This window comes from Salarias fasciatus (assembly GCF_902148845.1).
Source record: "Salarias fasciatus chromosome 7 unlocalized genomic scaffold, fSalaFa1.1 super_scaffold_4, whole genome shotgun sequence".
Classification (NCBI taxonomy): Eukaryota; Metazoa; Chordata; class Actinopteri; order Blenniiformes; family Blenniidae; genus Salarias; species Salarias fasciatus.
The window spans coordinates 23,095,856-23,120,186 of NW_021941229.1; the positions used below are offsets into that span (position 1 = coordinate 23,095,856).

The 24,331-nt window shown below is 42.5% G+C and overlaps 1 protein-coding gene and 1 long non-coding RNA gene across 2 annotated transcripts in view; both read right to left on the reverse strand.

The window, feature by feature from the left end:
* Positions 1-806: 806 nt before the first annotated feature.
* Positions 807-19,443, reverse strand: LOC115382697 (uncharacterized). Its single transcript, XR_003930593.1, has 3 exons — positions 19,071-19,443; positions 11,942-11,946; positions 807-818 (listed from the first exon to the last, which is right to left on the reverse strand). It is a non-coding gene; the product is annotated as an uncharacterized LOC115382697 (long non-coding RNA).
* A 68-nt stretch (positions 19,444-19,511) lies between these two features.
* LOC115382695 (netrin-G2-like) overlaps positions 19,512-24,331 on the reverse strand; it is a 69,637-nt gene continuing 64,817 nt past the window's right edge. The window contains 2 exon segments of the mRNA XM_030084531.1: positions 19,512-19,797; positions 20,812-20,946. Of these exon segments, the coding sequence (XP_029940391.1) occupies positions 19,574-19,797; positions 20,812-20,946 (359 nt within the window). The 3' untranslated portion in view covers positions 19,512-19,573.

The window sequence follows — 24,331 nt, forward strand, 5'->3', positions numbered from 1 at the left end:
CATCTTAAATCACAGCAGAGGATTAGCATTCCCTCACATCCTGGAATTCCTCACCTATGTGGTTCCAAGGAACCGGCGTAGGTACGAGCTCAGATTTGAAATGTAAAGGTGTCGATAACCTTTAGTGCGACAGATAATTGCACTCTCTGGTGTTAGTTCTGAGGCCCTGCTCCTGGGAGATACTGCACCAGGCTCACTTTCTTGCTCTTTCCAAATTGACCTTATTGACTCCATCTCAATCTCTTTCTTGTGATAAAGTGCTTTTGGCAGATCTCATTAAAGCTAGACATTACATCTGAAAGAGGCTTATGGCAGATCTCCCCAAGGCCTTGCATCTCTTTAGCAACATCGAAAAGTTCTTGAATCAATCAGAAATTTTAAAGCCCCCGCAGCTCCTTGTCCTGACAGTCCTAAAACATCTTTGGTCTTGATATTTGGAGAGTATAATGAAGACGCGAGCACCGAGGAGCCAAATATAAAACAGGAAAAGGAAGATGTAAATGAAAGAGAATGCTGAAAATGAACTCATTAGCAGAGAAAAATGATGGCCTGTTTAAATTTTTATTTTTAATTGGCTCTGTGAATTATAATGTTTGTCAGTCAGTCCCACAATTTGCATGAAGTTGAAGAAAATCCCAACAATCGTCAGGGGGATTCATGATCCCCCGAGGATCCAGCCAAATTATTTTCCTGATCCTCTAACTTGCACCACTGACATTTTTAGTTGACATTTTTAGTCTTTGGTATAATGTCTGAAGAACTATTGTCATAAAATATGACAAACATATTAATGTCCTTGTCAGACTGAATAACGGTAACTTTGTCTAGTGTCTAATGTCTCATTTCAATGCCAGTCAGGTCTTTCTCCACTTTGGATAGGACTTTGAAAACTTGCAACTCTTGTTCTCTGCTGCAGAGAGGCATTTCCTTTTTTTTTTTTTTTTTTTTTTTTTTGGGATCAGTATACAGTAAATACACAACTGAAGCCTTCATTTGAACGTTTAGACGTGTGACAGTTGCTGACACGGTGCTCTGCGATCCATGAAGAGACTGGAGGACCGGCTGTGAGGCGAGTGTTTGAGGGAAGCATGCAGGAACAGAGACCGGAGAAAGGAAGGGAAAATAAAAAAATAAAAAAACAGAAATGCACGTCCTCACAGGGCGTACGGAAGCTAAAAAACAAACATCTCAGGAAGAGGGCTCTGCAGGACTGTATAAACTCAAGAATAAATACCTCATGGCGCATTCATGAGGTATGACATCGGAGACACATATGACTGTCACTTATATGACATTTTAAGATTTCTGTTTTTGTGTTTGTTTCAGAGACGTTTTGCATTTATTCCACAATTTAAAACCAAAATCTATTTATACATAAACAGCGGCATTGCGGAAAATGATGTAGTTTTCACGTCGGGCCACTAGTAGGTGCTGTTGTTTGTTTTGGTGAAGGAGCCATGCGCATGGAAAACAATATGGTACAAACTTGAACAATTCCAAATACACGGACGTTCACGTGGACAAACAAAAAAGTCAGAGCAGTGTGAAAGGCAGGTGGATGGAGGTCAACTCAGGCTAGCTCAACTTGGTAATTTATACAAATTTTATACCAAACAAAGTTAAAGAAAACAAGCCATAACGCATGACAACAGCACTAAAAGGGATGGTAAATACTGTGACATATCTCAATACTTAAAAAAAAAAAAAAAATGTGTGCATTGTTTTCACAGCTCTTTGCGTCTATTCCCTGAAAAGAAGGCTGCTCTTCAGGTTTTGCTGTCAGTTTCTTTTGTGGAGGATTTCAAGACAGAGCTGCATCGTCTTCTAAGAGAAAGCCAGTCTTCCCGCGACTTAAACTACAGGTATGTCACTGCCAGAAACGCTGTTTACTCTTCAGAGTCATGCATTTCTGAAATGTCAGTTCCTCTTTGTTGGTGAACCAAACTCCCTTCCCATGTGTCACTGAGCTGCCAACTTTTATTTCGTGCCTAAACTTTTTCTTTTTCTCAAAGCTCCAATTTGTCTTGACCTCCGTGTTGCTGAGTAGTGTGGTTTTTTTTTTATTTTTCACTCAGATCCCATTTTTTTAATCAGCTCACTGGGACAGGCTCGACTCAGAGATGCGGGTTTTGTGAATTCCCTCCTGCGGCTTGACATGAATGACCGTCCATGTTTATCCCGGAGAATCATGTACATCCCCATGTAACGCTGGGTAATACTGGGTCAAAATACAGAATACACACCACTCATGGAGGATTTTTTTTTTTTTTTTTTTTTTTTTTCCTTGATAAAATTGTCATCCTTGCTTTTTATGTGGCATCTTTTCGTGACGGTGTCAATTTTGTTTTCAGAGAAAGCCATCTGGAGGAACATGGCCTCTGGTGGGTTTTTTATTACGACTGCATGACGGTCAGGTCCCTTCTGTCCTGAATGGCTAAAGTTCTTCATCTGAATAAAAGTGTCCAAACTGCAGATGGATGCACCCTGCACCTGTAGTTCTGTCATATTATTGCCAAAAAACAGATGTCAGCAACAGGAAGAATGCAAAAAATGCACAACTTTTCAAAGCCTGAAAGCTCCCCGAAGAGATTTCTTTTTAAAATTTAAATCTAAAAGATTAATGTTTTGTTGTTTTTTTTTCTTTTCATTTTCTATTTATCCACAGTTTTTTCTCAAGAGTTTTAAAGACGCTCAGCATTTTCTTTTTTAACCAATGAAGCATCGAACAATTTGAAATTGGTACGTCCTAAAAATATAATGATATAAACACCTTAAATAGCCTATATTATGATAAATTAAGTATGATTGACTTTGTTTAATTATACCAACAGATAATTTTTTTAGCAATACCACACTAAGAAACTCCTAATGAAGCCATTAAAAGTCTGAAAATCATAACATGTCAGCTTTAATGTGCAAAGATAAAACTGATCATTGAGTTATGCATAAAGGTCCAAATGTGTTTAAAACCACCATCCTCTTCTTTAAATATTAATTTCTGATTTGTCTGATGTTATTTCATAGAAAGTGGGCATGAGGGCTGCATGTGGCCTGCTGGCCCCCGGTTGCTAATTTACGATGATATTATACATATATAATGTGAAATGGACTGTAACTTCTTCATGAGCTTATGGGAAAAATTGCTAGGACTGTCGAGGTTTTTTTTAACACACACACACACACACACACATACACACACACACGGAGTTTGCAACGCTCTGGGGCTTCAGTAACCACTTGTTGGAGAGAGGTGAGGAGTTCAGCGTCTGCGCCCCTCGAGGCTAATGAAGAGGGGCTTTTCCGATATCCTGTGAGTCTGAACCGGTCGTCACGGAGGTCCCTCCGGCGCGATGCTGTTGCAGGCTGCCCAACAATGATCAATACGAGCGCTGAGCTAGTAATAATGCACAACCACTTGTGGCTGCTACAAAACGCTCCATCCATCAATGCGATTCAGGGCCGGATTAACACGTTTCGGCGTCCCTGGATCACCTCGCAGAGAATACAGAAATTATTCATAGTTGCAGAGAAGGAAATGTTAAATTTAACATATTTTGAAATATTTAGACTGATTTTCAGTTGAAGAGGGTCACCATACGTACTACAGAGGAATCGTGACAAACCATAACTAGACACTGATGCATATAGCTAAAGGATTTGATTTGAATGTATTTGTTTAAAATATCTTTAAATAAATTGTATCACCGCTTGATTTTGCATCTCTTCCTCAAATTTTCCAATGTGGTGCGCTGATCAAGAGGATCCATGCCCCTTTATTGGCTGAACGTGAAGATTCTCAGTCATCCTGGCCATTTTATATCAAGTTTGGTCTTTAAACCAAGTTTTTTGAAGATGTTTCGCGCTTTAAACCAGAAGTTTCACTGAAAATGATGTATGCTGGGCAGTTGAGCTATTGGTAACATCCCAAACAAACAAAGCCAGTCCTCATTAATCAAAGTCATAAATGAAGTACCTTGCACCAGACTGAATTTGCTTCAGCACATTGCTGAAAACACAAGCCTGCCCTCCGGGGCAGAATGTGTTCAGGAACCTCTCTGTGTTTGCCGTTCCTTCGTCCTTCCTTCAGCTGAGACCAGACTCCGTGTCCCTGCTGCTGAGAAACTCCCCCACAGCACGACGCTGCCGCCACACTGCTTCTCCACAGGAATTGTATTAGCTGGGTGATGAGCGGAGTCTGGTGTTTGCCAGACGTAGCGCTTGGAGCTCGGCCCAGAGGGTTCAATTCGTATCATCACACCTGAAAATCTTCCTCCTCGCACTCGCAGTTCTTTAAAAATGTTGTTTGGCCAACTTCAAGCTGGCTTTCTTGAGTGGCTCCCGTCTCCCTGCCGTATCCTGAAGATTAGGTGAATGTCCTTACAGCGGGCACGTCTCTGCAGAGGACAGCGAAACTCTGCGACCCTGACTGTTGGGTTCTTGGTAAAGGGTCCTGACATTTACACACATATACACACACCGCTGGTGACAGCTGCCATGTAACCGAGGAAACTCCCAAGGACACTTCAACACACGCAGGGAAGAAGATGGGAACCTTGGCTGATGCCCATTTTACACCGAATAAGTTGCGGCTTCGGTGCGGCTGCTGATTTTTCTTTTTTTATTCCTACAATTGAGTTTATTTTGAGTGTATTTTGAACCACTAGGGCAGCCATAGCGCAGATGATTGCGAGGCATTGTGGGTATCGTAGTTGGTGTTCAGAGCAGACAGCTGATTCTCAATGATCAAATCTGTCACACACACTTTATATTAGACAAAACGGCCAAACCATGTTTTTTTTTTAGCACTGTAAATAGTAAGTATAATTGGAGTGAGAGGGTCTGTTTTTATTTGATAACGCCATATTTTTCTCTTATTTTTCTTTTAGGAGGTTAAAAGTGCTGTAGGCAGGATTCCGCATCTCCGCCATCTTGCTTAGGTTTACCTAAGCAAGATGGTGATTTGAACCATCTAAGATGGCAATTTGAAACCCAGCACAGCCAATCCTGTCCTGTTTTCTCTGAAATCACACCCTTACGCAAGTTAAGCCCCTCCCACAAGAACGCGCGACGAATGCCCCTCGACCAATCACGGTTAGAACCTCATGAGCTCTTCTGATTGGTCAAAGATACCTGGAGCTGTCGAGATTCCTTTTCAGCTCAGAACAGAGACAGATGGAAGCGCTGCGCCCTTGCAGTAATGCAATTATGCTACACTCCTAAAGGATTATCAGTGGATAATCTAACATTTAATCCAAAGAAAACACCGAAAAATTAGCATTGACTAGCAAATCCTGCCTACAGCACCTTTAAGTTAGTAAACCGTCTTTTTGTTTCCTTTTCTCATCGTTAGGATGGCTTAGGGAGCTTTTTGGTTCTTGAATGGTGTGTGCTCACCTTCTTGGCAGTGGAAACAGTGGGTGGGACCTTACCTATGTTGTGTTCTGTCTCCTAGATTGGGGACATCATAAAGAGCAAAATTAAAGGGACATGGTCAGGAATTCATTGTGCATAAAATCTGGTCCAAGTCTGCGAGAAGAAACAGGAAAATCCACATTGTGTCTCCGTACTATCTCTGTCGGCTGGTCCAGGCTTAGTGACTGACATCCATTCATCCAACAGCATGATGTCTAATAGTAATCTTCCGGCAGTCTCTCAGCACCTCATGTGAAAAAGATCTCCGCCTCCAGGTCATTAATGAAAACTAATTTCAAGTCCTCCTGCTAGACTTCCACTTAGCCAGATAATTATGCTCAATTAGCTAATTATGCTAAACTGCTTTGAAGTCTCATCAACATTTAGCTCCAGGACACACGTGGAGTGAAAATATCTACAGGTAATCTAAACAGTGTTCTTCTTCGAGAATTGGACTGAGGATCCAGAAAACACACCGCAACGTGTCTTCTGCTGTCAAGCTCTGGTGTCTCACTTTCGCGGTTTTTGTTCACGTGAAGCTCGTGCGTCATATGGCAGCGGATGTATACAGAAACAGCACTTCCTTTCGCCTTTCACAATAAAACTGAAATAAAATGCATCAAAAAAGTTTTATACTTTTTTTTTTTAACTCATCCCCAGACAGTTTTAGTTTTAAGCCTTAATTGAACTTGAATTTTACCCATATTTCCATAATTATATTGAACTTATTTTTCAAAAACTTTTTTGCACGGCCTTTATCATATTTGTCTGGTTTAACCAATGTCCCATTACATGGGTGTTTTTTTTCAGGGAATTGCCAGTGTTTTTATCTGCTCAAACATCCGTTCACACAGGTCCGCGATACGCTGGAAGCAGCCTCTTGTAGTCTGTCAATCCGAACTGTTGCATGATTCGTGACCATCCCCTCTATCAATTTCTTGTTTTCTCAGGGTTCCTATTAAAAAAAAAATAAATAAAAAAATAAATTCTCAACCACCGTCGAGTTCTTCAGCCGGTTTTGATTTCCACTTTCACACTTCCTGCTTCCTGTTTTCCACTGTCTTCAGCTGTTTATATGAGCTATTAAGTAGATAATCAATCGGGATTGGCAACCTTTCACAAGCCCATCCGAAACTTTTACATGATTCCAGTGAATTGGATCATCTTCTGTGTTTATATGATACATATACAATCCGACTGATCTCACAGTTTGAGTATAGGTAGGCTTTATGGACGCATGTAAACAGGACCATTGTGTCTCATCAACTTCTCTGCCTTGTCTGGGTGCATTCCTGCAGGATCTCTGGCAGTGGAACCTCATGTTTTCTGCTTTTTCTCCCTGATAAAATCTGCAGTGTGTGGATTTACTTTCTTTCTGATGTCAGCTTGCTTGTTGCTCTCTGTCCTATTCTTTTCCCTCTTACTATTCCCTAACCCCAACTGGTGCAAGCAGAAAGCTGCAGTGAGGTTTCGCTGTCTCCGGCGCGCGTTCACGTGGAATGGGTTTCCTCTATAATTCATTTGAATGTGAACTGCCACGCCATGGCTGTGTTGTCAGTTTTGAAATGTGATAAAATTATTTGGATTCATGACTTTAATGCACAGTTAAAATGTCACAACAAATAATAGCTTTCATTAACAAATGATAGTTTTTTTTTTTTAAATAAAATAATACAGAAAGATTAAATTAGCATTATTAATATGCCCATGAGTCTTGTTAAGTTTAGATAATAACTGACCAATATTCTCTTCTCCCAAAATTCATTTGAAATTAAAATTAATCATAGCAAGAGTGCAGTTTGTAATCTGGGTCTCTGGATTTCAGTGCAACTCCTACCTCTACTTTCAGCTTGCTAAAATGGAGATAATCAACCATTATGATTATATAATAAATGTCAATGGTGACGATAATGAGACTTAGGTTGTATGATTGATTGTTTCTGAATTTTATCATTCAAATTATATGTCATGTACACCATGACCTGTGCCTATCAAAATGAAAGAAAAAGAAAAAGCAACAGTCTTTTCCTTGATGGGGTTGTTTTGTTTTGTTTTGTGGCTCTTTTCACAGAAATATTTTACAGAACTGCTACAAAAATACATCAAAAGTGCCATCTTAAACCAGACTTTAAAAAACAAAAAACAAGTTAAAAATGGCAGGGGGAATTCTTCATTTTGATGGACCCTCAGGTTGTCTCTCAAATGTATTCCTCCAATCACAGCAAGAGGAATTCGGTTCAATCTTGTAATCAATTAAATGACAGCAGAGTGAGCAACACACTGCTGATGAAGCTTCATTTATCTTTACATACGAAATATGTCTTCTGGTTGTAAGGAAATGTGCAGTTTTATTAAAATACTGTGATATTATAGTATATGCATGGCCTCAATATTGTGTCATAAATATTTTGCATCTGTAAATGAATGTTTGCACATAATTTCGGAGTTTGTGAAAAGAAATAGACAAACATCCTGTTTTAATATGCGAGGCATAAAAACTCTTTGATATCTTTATTTATGTCTATGTAAAAATGGCTTTTTTGAAGTTGTGAATTTTCGCCCCGTCTTGACCCCTGACCCCTCTCTCTGATTGGATGGTGATAACTGAGTCTGTCCAATCAGAGAGCAGATATTTTCTGTCCTCCCGCCCCCTGCTGCAAAGATGGACGGAGGTGTTAAGTACACCTGCGACTCAGGTGGGTTATAATTTATAATGTGGAATATAGTCGCTATTCAATCGGAGAGATGCGTCAAGACGTGGCGAAAATTCACAACTGCGACTTCAAGAACCGGCGCGCAGTTTCGCGTCGCAAAACCACCTTTTCACCAAAGACTTTCACCTACGGTGAGTGAAGTAGAAAATTTTCTAACAGTGGTTTATGTATTTAATTTTTCCTTTTTTTAATTCATTAATACTGGGAACGATAATGCTTGTTTTGTTTTATTTAATGTTAGCATTTTAAATACATTGTACAGTATATGTAAGGCCTTTGGGTGATTAGAGCGGATCTTCCGATGGCAATTAAATCTTGGTCAGTTGGGCTCAATGCAATTAGTATGCAATAGGCCAATCTATTCATCTAGAAGGATTATACTGGTGCAGTCGATCTATTTTGTGCATTTTATTAATTTTAAATTGAGTAGTTTTCCTCTTGAAAATATTGTAATTTTACCCTCCTAGTTGTTACCGGTTTAATTATTTCTTATAGTGAAAAAAAAAAAAACCCAAAACAAAGGACAACCACCAGATACTATAATATGCCTGCAATTTATTTTTTGAATGTGTTACTCTTAAAATTACAAAATAAGAAAAACAAACAAATATGATTTGAAATTTGCTATTAGAAAGTTTGCCATCTAATTGAACTCTTCATTAGTAATGATTGTTTGCAGTATTTGTCAGATTTTGCACAATGTGCTAAAAGTTGTGTTAGTAGTAGAAAGTGTTTGTTGAATGGGCCCTTGTGCTTTGGACCTGTGTATACTCTGACCTTTCAGTGCTGCTGGGACCTCTGTAATTTTTTTCCCTTTATAAATTGTGACATTATTTGCTACTGAGGAAAGGTTATTGTGAATATTCAGTTTTCCTTCATTGAAGAAGCCATGACAATCAGAGTTATAAGAAAACAGACAATAACCATAGCAGCTGTTAAACTGTTTCAGTCAAACATGATCACATCTATCTTATCACAACACTGGAACCTTTTCAGTTCAGTCAAAATAACTCCTAATTATTTCACTCAAGAAGTTTAATGTTGCACCAACTCACCTGTGTTGTGTTTTAGTATTTGGTATTCATGCAAGTTGTCAAATGACATGTAATTCAGACCTAAAGATTTGCTGTATTGGGTGGCACAGTATTGCCGTGGTGTCTCACAGCACGACTCGGGTCTGCTTTATGGCTCAAGCCTTTCTGTAGAAACTGCATGTTTTTTCCTGTGCTTGTGGAGCTATTTCTTGGCTTTTCCCCCATGAAGTGCTGGTTCATGTTGTTTTTAGAGATGTCTTGTCTCTGTGATGAACAGGCAACTTGTTTACTCTGCCTTTCATGCATTATTGTCTGGGATAGACTCCAGTGTTTTAAATAAAGTAGAAAATGGGTAGTACATGACTAATGTATACCTGGAGCCTCCTGTTGTCTTGTTAACACAGCACTGTTTATACCATTAGTGTTGATCTGATTCTGAATCGTATGTCCTGTAGCTGTGGGAATGTTTTGAATTTTCATGATAAATGTCACGTTTTGAGTTTTCAGTAGGAACAACATGATTTTGTGTTATAAACCGCGCCTCCTCTTGCATTTTGGTCGCATTCGGTGCTCCTCTGAGCTCATCTCCCTGTTTATTTGCATTCACAGTTTGACACTAATCTGCAGCTCTGTACTGTGTGTGTCTGAAACTTCTTGTTCGATGAAAATTTGAAGAGGCCAGCCGTTCCAGACTGTCCTGCCAAATGACTGTGAAAGAAAGCGCTGCGGAAAACTCACTCAGGATCTCAAAAAAGAGCCGTCATCCGCCCGTGTACTCTGCTGTCATCCTCAAATGCAAAAAGGCAACGTTTTCTAATACAGAGCAGGGATATTGTCTTCATGTCTTCCCTTCAGAGCTGGAATTGCCTGGTCTGTTGAAGTTTTTCGACAGATGAGATGGCAGAGGTATTACTCCAAAGCAAACTTAATTTGGCACCTGAAAGCATTTTGACAAATAACGCCGTCAAAGACCTCCTCCTCAAGCAGACCTCTTTAAAAATTCAAGGAAATTTGACTGAGATGCTAAGTGCATCAGAGAAAGCTCCATTAAAATCATTGCAGATGTTCCTCAAAAACAAATGTTTGCTCATTATTTGAAGTGGCATTTGCGGGCTCTGCAGACGCCCCCGTCTCACATCTCCACGCGGCTGTGTGTGTGTGTGTGTGTGTGTGTGTGTGTGTGTGCGTGCAGAAGCAGCTGAAAGGGCAGACGTCCCAGCCCCAAGTTTTACAACTGGCATTTGGAGCTCTGAAGTCGGCCCCAGCGCCGCACCGAGCCTGACAGCTTCGCGACTTGACAAAGATCTCCCTCTTTCTGCCTGAAGCGCAGGCGTTCTGACGGCTACATACTGCACAGCGGCAGCCATTTCTCAGACATACGCCGGCATGTTTGAAATACGGCACGCTGATGCCTCGCAAGCGCACGTGGATGTGAGGGACAGTGTGCCAAACCAGGCAAAAGGCGATGGTGGAGACACCCAAACCGAGACCCGCTGTAAGAACTTCCCGCTTCTTTTATTTCGACAAACAACCAGCAAACTTTAGAGGCATGAACTGTCGCACTTAATCCTGCAGCAGGGAGTGACATCCGTGCACATCAGATGTTGAAAGCATTGTAGAACAAGCTGTGCTTTCACAGAATGTGTTGTGGTTGTGGGTCCCATAGACGTGGCATATCATGAAAATATAAACACTACAAATTATTCATTTTTATTTTTGAGCCTTTTTATTCATTGCGTCTACATTTGAACCCAGATGTGATAATACTTTACTGTATAAAACTGTGCTCTGGCTTAATGTGAATGTTTCTTTTCTGCACCACAAGGATTGTCTGAGTTATGAAAACAATGCATTTCTTTTATTTTGCCGTTTGAATTTACATTGAATGATGCCAATTATGCATTTATCATGGCACCTGTTGGTATGTGGGCTTGGACAGCGAGGGGACATTCAGTTCTCCGAGTTGGTGTGTTTTCAAAAGGAAAATAGACAAGTCCAATGATTTAAGGAGCATATATGAGCTGGATCGGAGCTTCTCTGAAGCTGCAGCTCTTGTGGGAAGTTCTCAGAGGTTCGCAGAGGTTAATGTGATTAAGGTTGGTTTAGACAGATGTACGTTTTTCAGTCAGCCTGGGAGCAACGCAGCTCAGACATAGTCGTCCATATCGTCCCTGATAACTATGCAGACTAGTTGGGTTAGAAGATGAATGGGAAGCATGATAAACAAATTCATGACTTTTGATCTGATTGCTGTGACTGTTTTTAAGAATCTTTGCTCCTCTCTGCGTGGGTTTTGTAATGTGGCTGTGCTGATTTCCAGAGATGGAACCCGTTCGTCGCTGTCCTCGCTGCAGATTGCGTCGCGTCTGTATTTATATGTGTTAGTTTGACCTGCTTTTCCTCTGGTTTTATTTGTTGTTAGCTGCACCGTGGTGGGGCTCAGATTTTCATACTGTTGTCTCTCTGGTGAGATTGCTGCGCGGTAGCAATCCCACTGCACTCTGCTGTTAAAATATGTTTTATGACTAATAAATCTGGGTCCACAGAATCCATATACAACGGCTTGACGATTTTTCTTCACCTGCAGTTATCATCATTCAGTAATGCCCACACCTCTAGATCTAAACTGTCTCTTTGGAAAGTGTAATCCAGCAGACTTTTTTTTTTTTTAATTAATTTATTTTTATGTCCGGCAATCCCTCTGGGTGTCTTTACGGATTTTTTTTTGCTCGGCCTCCGGCAAGACGCCTCAGGACCACACACTTCATCAAAATGAGTGACGGGAACTTGACCGGAGAACAGGGAAGAGGAGTGCGACTCCGCTCCGCCGACTGAAGTCATAACACACATATAGTGTATATCTACCGTCATAATAATGTCTGAATTTCCATTTGTAAATATCATTACTGATGGTTAAAAGCCTCGAGAGCGGCATCGGCTCGCTGTGTTTGTTCCGTCGTCTGCCTGTGTGTACCGAGCGCTCGGTAAGGACGGCGCAGTGTGTGCAGAGCACACCCGTCAGCGTGATACCTTTAACACCAACTGTTGCATCCACATACTAGGTGATGGCCTGGAGACACATGCATCATTTATACATATTTAATACTGTTTTATTCAGTGATTTTTCACAGGTTCAACGTGGCTTCTGTACCTCGGTGGCGATGGCAGGCGGAGATTTTCAGAGTTAGTTTCTGCAGTTCATACCAACAACTCATACGAACTTCCACTTTGTGACAGTTTTTTTTTTTTTTTTCGTTTGGCTTTCGTTTGAGAAAAGTTTCATGTTTTCACTACAACATCTTGAAAACGATGTTCGTTTCTACAGAAACTATGAAAACAATGGTGTTTCTATTTTAGGCAGCTAGTGGGGGCCGTTGTTTGTTTTTGTAATGAAACCACAAACATGCACAGGCAACAAAACGCTAGCAATGGCGAGTACGCAAGCATTCGCTTGGACAGGCCTCACTGTTGGGTTGCTGTTATGGAGGACTCTCAAATATACAGTAAAACTACCACGTGCCAGGAGAATATGGACTGGGAGCCATGACACTCTGGAAGCAAACGTTGTTGTAGTCTGTTTATGTGCACATGTGCAGAAGAAGCAGTTCAGAAAAGTTGTTTTGCACCGTCTACATGGAGACGGACTTGAAGCATTTTCAAAAAGTTCCACCGTTGTGGCTCAGTTGGCAGATTGCTCATATCGCAGTGGGAAGGCTTCAGGTTCAATTCCACATCTCCCCCCCGTCCCCCCCTGTCCAGGGGTCCTTGAGCAAAAACTTCAACTTACTCCCAATGGATGGATTATATCATGAGAATAAATGAATGTGATTCCGTGTGAAGCACTCTGGGTACTGCTCAAGCAGAGGAAAAGTCCATAATGAGTGTAGTCCATGTTTCTGCGGGGGTGTTTTGGAAAAAGTTGCATTTTCAGAGGCTCCAAGCACCTTCGTCACTTAAATGAACTCTCAGAACACAACACTAGTTCAGTGTTTTTGCTTGAAAATATTATCGCTTAACCAGCTGAATGCTCCCACTTCAGCATCAGTCCACAGCAATGCATTTTTCATTTTCTTCTCATGTGTTTGTGAATGGCACAGTGAACCGTGTTCTAAGCTTCAGCAGTGGACTCCTGTTCAGATCCACCCGATGCTGCCTGAGGCTCTGCAGCTTGAGGACATGTGATGTTGACCACTGGCCTTGCCTCTGGTCTGGAGAATATTTTCCAAACTTTTTTTTTTTTTGTTCACTGCTGAGATACTCCGTCCATTTGAAAACAGTTTTTATTCCCGATCACATGAGACACCTGTTGCCAGTTATCCTATTTTGTTTTCTTCTCCAGCTGTTTTCTGTTGTTTCCTTTCCCAACATTTTTTTAATAAAACTGTGAAATGTTTCAGAACATACGACGTGTTCTTCATGTTCTGTGAGAAAGTAAGTATTTGCATCCTGTTTTTATCGACATTTATCCTTTTTTCTTTTTTGTTTTTTTAAATAGGGGTTTAAAAACATCGAAAAAAGCTCCTCTAATTGCATATTTAGCTTTCAAAAAGGACTGCATCGTCATTTGGATTTGCACATGAGACAGAATCCTCTTTCCTTCTTCTCTTTCTTGTGTTTCCACTACTTATTTTCAAAAGGCCTTGAGATTAAACTGCAGGTATGCGTTTGTAGATCAGCTATACAAGACTAGACACACAGACTCTTAACAGCTCAGAAGTCACCGTCTTATTCCGCTTACTCACTCTTTTATGTGTGTTTTTTAAAAAATCCTTGAGCTATGGGAAAACACATTTAAGACTTCATTTAAATATTGACACCATTTCCACGCGTGGCGTTACCTGAATGAGTTTCGGCCTGCATTAATGCACTGTATGCGTGGGCGCACTGAGGTTTTCTCCAAAAGCTCCTCTCCGTGCCCCAGATCCGTCCCCAGCTCGCCGGCGAGGACGCCGTCTCCTCCTGGCAGCCATGTCGAGGTGTGAACTCGTGCAAGGCAGGAGGGACGGCATCATCATGTTTTGTGTCTGAGGACGGGGGAGAGGAGAGCAGCTGTCAACAGAATTTCTCCGCGGAGTTGTTGAGGCGGGACGCTCCGCCTACCTCCGCCTGAGTCCGCTCGTCAGCCGCCGTTAATGTCTGCAGCTGGTCGTTGCTCAATGGGGTTGAATTCTGTGTTCGTTCTTGTTGTGATTACGTTTTAAAAAACGGCGGGATTGAGTCTAACGGCCAATCAGTGGGTGGATATCTACTGTACGTCGCACTTTCGGCTTGACTCGGCTGTCTTGAAACTGCACCCGAGTAGGTACGAGAAAAATACCTGGAATATGAGAACGTAATGGAAATGCCTAAAAACTGATTCGAGTTGGTGCGACTGGAAAGGCCTCAATTAACCGTCTCTGCAATTTCTCAGCTTTCTTCTGAGATGATTGCAAATCGGCGGATACCTACCTTCAGTTAGAAGAGGCAGCCTGCATGGTCATTATGTACAGCAAAGGAATACATTTGAAAAAATGACTCATTAAGAAATTACAGTAACAAGAAGCACCAGGAGAACAAGTCGGCAAAACTGCAAACATCCACAGAGCAGTCATTAGTATAAAAGTAAGATATGCACTATATGTTGCCAAACATCCCTTGATTATTATTTAAAAGCTCGTATTTTCTGCCTTTATTCCTGGGAAAGAGTCTTTACGTGGTGATGAAACTATGGATTTTGTTAAATATTTGATAAGGAGAAGGTCTCAGGAATGCTGAAGTCATCAGGATGCTTCTGCACGGATTTCACCCAGTGAAGCAAGGAAAGTGCATCTGGAGGAGCTTCATCAGATGATATTCCAGCAGTTTTAGCTTTGAAAAGCTCCAGAGGCGTGACATGCCGCCGAACATGTTCGAACGCACGCACCGGAGGCTTTGCGCCGCCGGTTCAGTGCAACGTGGCTCCGTGCTGCTTGTAAGCCGTCGAGTGCAACAGCTGTAATCCTATAGCACAAAATGTACCCGGCAAAAAGACGAGATGTTTTATACATTCTGATGATGGAATCGAACAGTAAGAGACACACAGAAGTGAAATTACAGAATATGTGAACCTTTTCTTTGTGTATATTAATTTAAATATAATTGTAATTCCAGAAATTAACTGTCATGTTGGAATGGAATAATTTTTTTTAGGTCACTAAACATTAAGAGTTAAAAGCTGTGGTATTTATTGGGCTTTGTTACCAGCAGAAGATGTCTGTAGGGATGAGAATCTATGTTAAGAGAGCAAATGTTGGACCCTAATTGCACATTTATAGGTCAGGCAGGAGCTGAGCTGTCTGATCTGAGGTCTAGATATGAATAAGGTGTAGCGCTTGATGTGGGGAGATGTCACTGCACAGGCCGAGTGGGATTCCCCTTTTGGTGAAACACCAGAAACCTACTGAGCTGGAGCGAGTCGCTGCTCCCCTTCCTAAAAAACATGAGGGGCCTCTGTCAGGCTCCCTCCACAGGGAGAGCGCCCGGCAAAGGTTTGCTGTACAGCTAACCCCACATCTTTGCAAAAAAAATGATGATGAACATGAGATCAGCCCCGGCGAAAAAAACCCTGGAGAAACATACACACAACCCTGGAAGAGAAATCAGGTCGTGTACGGGAGATAGTGGGCCGTGCGGCAGAGATCCCAGGGCTCCACACGGAGAAGCCAGCCGGCATTTGTACCTCCAAACAAAGGACGTCTGAAAAAGGAAACTTTGGGCAGCGAGACGCGGAAGCCTGGAGGAGCCGTGTGAAATCCACAGCTGAAAATAATCCAGGCAGGAGGCGGCGGTACAGCTGGGAAAACAGAGCCGAGATGACATGGACAAATAGAGACATTTCTCACCAAACTCTGAGTCACATTCAGGAAACTGCAGGAGCGCAAAGACAACTTGAGCCGCTGTTCTCCGGCGTGTCTCATCTCAAACACACACACACACACACACACACACACACACCAGCCGAGGCTGATGGGATGATGGCAGTGACAGCATGTACTTACTTCAGCATCAGTGCTGCTTTGTCCCGCTCACCATCGCTTATGATCGTATCAACTGTTGCTGGTGTCTGACATGTAAATGATCAGTTGACCTGTGATTTATCCTCTTTTTAAACTCTTTTTTTTTTTTTTTTTACTTGGAGGTAAAATATAAAAAAAACAGAGCCGTCTGATGATTAGTTTGCTCTAATTCATTTTTTATATATCTCCGGGTTCATCCCTGAGCATAAAAATGCAATGCTGCTCAATAATTTAATTTAATTGGGTAAGATAATATGAATATTCATTAACGACTACAATGAACCCTCATGATAAACTGTTCACTGGTTCCCCTGAATATAGGTAGCATTCAGGACTTTCAGTTTAATTCCTCGCTTTCACTACAAAAAAAAACCTGCTGGATTTTATGAGGATGAGCATTCTGCTAATAAGATATGCTCAGTATATGGGTTTGTCAGTGCATAAGATGTTACAAAACCATTAAAAGACTGTTTATCTAGATGAAAGGTGGCTTAACTTTGTTTTCTTTTTTTCGAATTTTTTTTAAAAATTTGCTGATCAAAGTTGCAGCTGCAATTCAGGAAAAAACATGAAGTGTTTAGCCTCTGGGGATAAATCTTAGATACTGTGAGGTAACTGAACATTGCATTTTGATCATTTGCTCAGTTGTCCATCGAATAATCCGTACCAGACATGTTCAATGCTGTCTTTCTGAAAATCAGCATTGAGACAGTCAACCACCTGCAAACGAACCATTTAGAGCAGGGATTGTCAAACGTTTAGGGTTAATTTCAACATGAAGCACTTTTTAATGAAACCATCTGGTGCACAATACAGCGAAATGTCCCAAAAAATGTCTCCAGTAGCTGTTGTCTTCTGCATGTTTTTACAAACTCACCCTGGCAGCGTGGCTCTGCAGCAGCCAGGTCGCTCGCTTTAATGGCAGCTTGACTGACATCTCAGCTCGGCTCTGTCTTCTGTTGTGTCCGCTCCTCTGAAAATCTGTTTTCTTTGCAGTTTTCAAAATTTGCTTGGTGGTTTTTGTTTGTTTGACACCCCTGATTCTAATTCCGATTCTAAAAAAATCGACTCTTGCACAAGGCCGACATGCAAACTCCTCACAGAAAGTCTCCTGAGCCCAACTGGACTTGAACATTGTTGCCATGAGGGCGAGAAAAAAAAAAAAGCGAACCATTCCTTCAAATATATGAAAAGCACCTGTAGTGGCCCATTTCAAGCCTTGTACTTCTTTTAAATTCTAGGAACAGAGCCTGAATTCATCCTAACTTTCCCCTCGCTCCCCTTGTTCGCGAGTTTCCCGCTGCGTCTAAACATCACACCGCCGTCAGTCGTTACCGCGTTGTCCTCGGGCTATAAGCATTACCTGCTCTTTGATCCACAATGAGAGGTGTTCCTTTACATCATCTCTCAACGCACCGCGCGCCGATAAACTGCTCCGTTCCACGGTCTCCGCTCTTGACTCTGCTCGGGCTCGGAGGGGATGAGCCCTTCACACAGAATAGCTAATACAGCAACCAGCGGCTCCCGGAGACGGCGGTAATACCCGGCCGACTCCCCGCCTTGTCATTTCTCGCTGGCTTAGTTGGGCTTTTATCTTTTGATGTACATTGTATCCTGATGTAATGCCGCATTCATGTCTTTCTGTCCGCTGTGTACCTCGGCTGACTCGGCGCTACGGCGTTCGTCAGTGAAATCAAGGCAGGAGGAGGGCGGAGGAGGGCGGAGCAGCCTTTGTGAGGAACCGATCGGTGATATCGAGGAGCGAAAGATCTGGCGTGGAGGTCAGTGGGACCGGCTCTCGGGGCCACCGTGACACGCCGTATGTCGCCGTCTGCGCTTTTAATTAGCGCAGCATTTGTGCTCCATCTGCAAAGTGACATTTAAAGATGCATAAAAGCTCTTTTGGAACTTTATTAGAATAAAATTATTTATATTCCCTGGAGAGAGGAGCGGTTCTCTGTCAGCCTGTCAGGCAGGCTGGTGGATTTTAAACTGGAATAATCCCTTTGTAATAATAAGCATTGAGCGCCGTGTCCAACGTGATCAAATGAGCGACTCGCAGTGAAGACTCTGTTGTGAAAACTCGCTGAAATGAAGAAGATTAACACTGATTAGAGACACTTGATTGAAACGGCGACCAAAAAAATTACAAACAAGAAGGCAAATAACAGTCATATTTACTGCAAGGTTTACACTCGGTGTAATAAAATGCTCATTTGGAATAGTTGTAAATGTCATTTTTTTATCATTTATTGTAACTCCAAACAAAAATAATTTCTACAAAAAATATTCAAATAATGTCATATAGTATGATACGTGGTTCATATCTTTCTCTCTCTTTTAGACTTCTGATTAAATTCTGTTAAATTCTGCTTCCTGAATACTGTGGTGAAGATTAAATCTCGCTAAGTGTGGCAACAATCACTCATTCCTATAACAACCATAGTAGTGACTAATTTTTTTTTAAATATAATTCATAACCCCCTGGATATTATATAATATGTATAATCTCAGCGACTGCTAGTGGGCACATAAGATACACTGACTGAAGATGTCTTTTTTTTTTTTTTAAACATTTTTTGTATTTTTTTTTTTTAGAAAAAAAAATGCAGCAGAAATAGAATAAATGCAAATCAAGTCTCATCTTTTTTTTTTTTTTTTTTTTTGAGAAGAAATGAAACCTGGTTAATATACTATGTTAGGCCTCAGCAGCAGAATCAAACAAGCACCCCTCCTCGCGGCCCGTCGCGTCACGTCTCGTCTGGTCCTCGGTTCGAGTCCGACCGTCAGTCTGACGGAGGGTGAGATCCTTAACTCAACAGAGGATTTAAAAAAAACAAACAAAAACAAAAAAACAAAAGGAAATAAAAAGAAACAGAAAAGGTCCTTGTGGTTACAACAGCCATTCCCTTTGAAGTGAAACAGTGGTGACTTAAGTGTTTTTGCGTTTTTTTCTTTTTGGTTTGATGCACGTTGCTCCAGCTCAGGAATAAAGGGAACAGTGGTTGGTTTCATATTTCCCCTCGTTTGACTGCATCTCTTTTCTCTGAGGTCGCTCCTCCTGTTTTTTTTCTTTCCCCTCTTCTTCGGGTTGTCGTTCTCACACCTGAGCACACACTCCATATCATAACAGTCCTGTGAGGTGTGTGTGTGTGTGTGTGTGCGTTTGTGTGTGTTTGAAAGGAGAATGGTTTTTTCTTTTTTAGGTAGTGTTCTGTGAGCGTGTCCGAGTGCAGTGTGCATCGAGAAGGGTCCATGACCTGAGGCGGGCAGTTCCCCCCCCCGCACCCCCCGCCCCGCCCCGCCCTGGGTCGCCCTTCGCACACATGAACACACACTCCTGGTCTGAGGGGGCGGGTCGGCGGGTCGGCTGGGTGGCTCAGTGGGGCGTTAACGTGGCCAGCAGGTGGGCCAGCAGAGTGCAGAGCAGCAGGGCGGCCGCCGAGCGTCTCGGCGTGGGGGCGCCGTTGCAGTCCTTGCCCGCCTCGCAGCGGGACTGTTGGCACAGGACCCCCTTGAACTCCGGAGGACAGATGCACTTCTGGTTCTGGTAGCAGGTCCCTCCGTTCTGGCACAGGAGCATCTCCTCGTCGCAGACGTTGGCTGCGGAGTGGAGGATGGAGAGCGGAGGGGAGTTGGGAATAAAGAGCGCGCACGGCGAAGTGACAGAATGACAGGCGGTGAAAGGATAGTGGGGGAGTAAAGAGCACAAAGACGAGGGGAAGATGTATGGCAAAGGGAAAGACAGGTGGGGAGGGCGTGAGGAGGAGGGGGGGGGGGGCGAAGATACAGAGAGAGGAGAAGAATTCAGGGCAGGAGGAACAGAGAAAGCAGGGGGAAGGAGAGAGGCAAGATGAATTCACCAGTCTTCGCCTCAGGGACTACAACAGGTAGCACCTGCCCTTTGTTGTTTTTTTTGCAGTCCCTTTTCTCTGTTTATCATGAGTTTGCAGTTTCTCGGGGTCAAGTCAAAACCACCGTCAAAGAAAAGAAGAAGAAAAAAAAAAACCCACTTCATGTTGGATATTTGTTAAGTGACGGTGGAAGGAGCGAGCAGCCTCATTAAAATGCTATCAAAGGCATTAGGAAACACACAGAGGTAGCTGTGCTGCACAAGATACTTGACCTAAAAATGTTGAGAGAGGAGACAGAGTATCAGCCTGCCATGACAGGGAAAGATTACATATGCTAACATTTCTTTTTTTTCCTCGCCAAAGGTAATTGGCTTTGTTGCGTCGGAGAATTTGGAGTAAACCGTCAACCCCAAAACACACTGTACTTCTATTTATTCCGCTCTGTCTCGTATTGCAATAAATAAACCCACACACACACCAACCGGCAAGCGGGAGGGAGGATCTATCTGAAAGTGGATGGTGGATGGCGGAGGGAGGCGATTCCCTGTAATGGGGTTAAGGCGTGACAGGGTCATCAATTAAAAGAGCGGCTGATGCTGCTAATGAGCTACATGATCTATTCCCCCGTGAGTGAAGAAAACATCAGGGGCTCCGCAAGCTTAAGTGGACGGTGCGTCTGCAAAGGTCCCGGAAAGGCTGCAGCACCTCCTTAACCCGAGAGAGAGAGAGAGAGAGAGAGAGGGAGAGAAAAGAAAAAACTCACGGTAACAGCCTTGCTTCCAGAAGTATCCCGACACACAGTCGTCACATTTGGCCCCCGTGGCGCCGTCTTTGCACTGGCAGAACCCTGTCCCGTTACAGCGGTCGTGAACGGAGCCCATCTGATTGCAGTTGCACTCTGAAAGAAGAGATGGGAGGGAAGAGAGAGAGAAAAAAACAAAAAACCAGGAACATTTAAAAGATTGACCAAAATGTGGACATTTATATTCAGAGCACAAGATTGTGTTTGATATTTAACTGCCGGGGAGCTACGGCGCCGAGCAGACGAGGCGCGGTTTCTTCAAAGCGGAGAGGTCCCAACATGTCGCAGACGGCCGGGCCTGGATTTTAAGAGCTTTCCAGAACATTTGGAAAAGGTGTAGCACTTGTAATGCAGCGGGGATTGTAATGCAGACAGCCTGTTCAGTCGCAGAGGGTGAAAATCAAGTGGTGTCTCCTTTGAGCTCCAGCTTACAGTAGTGAATCAACGCAAAGCAAAGTTACGGTTTGGTTCATTTTTAAGGGAACGATTGCCAAGAACTGGGTTGTGTGATGATTTTCAAAGTGGCATTTTTCTTATTGGATTGAGTACAGATGATATCGGGTGTTGCACAAAAGTAGTTTGTCATTCCTGAGCAGTCTGTAAGACGATGGACGATGGAGCATGACAATTAAAAGTGTCAACAAGAAACTGGAGGAACTGAACAAGCTTTCACGCATTCAGCTGAAATGATAGTTTCACTGTGCGTATCTGAAGTTTACATGGTTTTGGTTTCATTTAACTTTTGTTTCTGTTGCTAATTATAATTCCAGACCCATATTTATAGAATTTCCAGTGATATCCATATCAGTGACAGCTGGTCGCAGATCAGGGGCTTTACGAGACTGATCAGAAATGCATACGCGCACTGCATTCCTCAGTCATTTAGTGGAACAGGAAAGCTGTGAGCTTGTCTTTATCACGAAACTGAGTTCAGAAATGAGTAACGGTGAAACAACTGAAGAAGAACACATGAAAACAACCGCAGCCGAGCGGTCGTCGGCGACACTGAGGCACAGGGAGCCAACGTGTGCAGAGAAACTGTGTAAAAAGTGTGTGTTTGAGCCGATTCTCGCTGCCGCGCTCTGAGTGCGAGTGTGCTGGCAGATGAGCTAATGGAGGCCTGATTTGTGCTGACTCCAAGGCCCCGGCCCTGTGTGTGTCCCCCCGACCGCGGGCCAGTTTACCCTCAAACCCCCTGCAGTCCACCTACAGATGGATCCAAATCAACACCGCATTTTATCCCACGCAGCAAAGCAAACGCAGTGACCTCTTTCCAGGGCGTGCAGGGCCTTAATACGGCTGGCTGCAAGGTACAGGAAAACCGACAGGCAGCAGCACGTTGATGCAGTTTTAAAATAAAAAAAATCATATATAGAGTGCTTCTGTTTCTGTTTTGTTTTGTGCAGCTCATTTCATTGAATCTGATTTTGCGTAGCTTGAGGGTGTTTGCAGCAGTAACTGGTCGCTCGTGGAAAATCCCTGTAATTGATATTGTCCTCCGCCCGGTTGCTGGTGTTGAGCCTCATTTCGACAATCCCAGCGGAAAAACCTTTGATCGAGGCTTAAAATCTGTAGCTCGATAAACAGGACAGGACCTTGAATATCTGAATATTCGCTCATTGCGCGCGACGACACTCCGGCTAATAGAGGGAAACTTGTGAAAACAAGCTCGCTTTATAATGATTGTATGCTTTTGTATTTCTAAAGGGTGGTACAAATGTAATCGTATTAAAACTGTGTTATCAGAAAGAAGAACTGTTAGGATCAGATTTTTAGCCTGAAGCTGTGCGGATGAAACGGAGAAATCAAAGAGGAGACTTCCTGACAGCTGCCGACCAGATGCTGCAACTTCCTGAGCGTTTCTGTTCTGTTTCTATTGCTCAGCTTAACTCATTCATCCTCCAGCTCCTCCTGCTTGAACACTCAGCCCCGATGACGTGTTTAGTCTGTTAAAGTCTCCTGTGTCGCCTTCTGACCCGTTGGTGTCTGAGCCTCGGAAACAACCATGGAAACGGACGTCGTTTTCAAAAAGTTGCCGTCTAAACACAAAACTTTCCTGAAACAATCGTCTCAAATAATCCAAAATCCGAACATGATAATCCAGTTAATCCGTTTTTACCTGGAGGATGTGAACTCCACGACGTTCACCGATCTGCATGTTTCTCCAAAACGCTGCATGTTTCTTCAGACTGCGTCCAATCGGTCGAGCTATCTGACAATTCACAGCCCAGTATTATATCAAGAGTTTTTAATCTTTTTTGTCACTTTTACTGCGTTTGGCCAAGAAAGTTAAAGTAACACTCTTTGTCATTCTTATTCAAACTGTGTCCGGGTTCGATCCGTCTTAATTTCCAGACAAATTTTGTTTGTTTTATGAGCATGGATGGATGGGATTTTGTCATTGTTTTTTTTTTTTTCCTGCTAATTCACGTTCTCAATCTGCATAAAGTGATAAAAATAAACGGAGGCATTGCAGACGGTTCAGTCTGGTGTGGAGGAGGGAAAGAAGCTGAAAGAGTGCTTAAAAACAAAGTGCTTTATGTTGTCTTTTTAATTGTTTAGTCCTAATTTTAGCTTGAATAGACGATGATTCTTAAATTTAGTTTTCTATGTTTAAATTACTTTGCGACTGTTGTCTGAAAACTGCTGAATCAGCACATTTTTCTTTCTTTCTTTAGCGATTAACTGCAGTTATTATTGTACCACAAGGTTGATTCATTTCTAATTAATTAAATTAGTTAATCAAGTTTAGGAACGGTGAGCAGGCGGAACTGGCAAATTCCAGTCCGAGTGGACAGGAAAATGACTGAAATACGGTCAAAGTACGACAGTTTTTGGAGTCTGTCCTCCCGATGTTCCCCAAGCCAACCTTCCAAGGTCAAGGGTGTCTTTGGCGACAGCAGATCATACTTTTGGATGAAATATTCGGTATCTTTTACCGTGAGGTGTAGAATCTTGTGGTTTGTTTTGACTGAAAGCTAACAGCTGTCCCGATCCAATGGGCCCTTCGCTGCGATCGTACCTTTTCACAGGCTGATATACGTCTCCCGGAACATCGGTGTCTTTTGTGCACTCGTGTGATTGCTCACCTTATTCCATCTCAAAATATTAGCAACGCTGATGGTCACCTTTTTTGCTAACTTGATGATGATTGTATAATCATGGTTGTATTTGGACTAATATGTGTAATCACAGCATTGTCACAAACTTTTTCGTCTATTCAGGTGCTTGGGAGTTTTTGGCAAAGATTGAAGAATCTCATTGCAGGGTCTTCTGCCCTTTAAGAGCCAGGTGCAGTGTTTTATTGGATCATTTCCATATGTAAGTAGATTAAGATGTGAATTTGCAGCAGGGAAGCTTTTCAGGCAAAATGTTCCTGCAATATTAAAACTGACCACTAAGAGTGGAAACAGGAACATTGACACCTGCCTCCGTCTGCACCGAGCAAAGATTGTTTTTGCATTGTACTGCTGGATGTAAC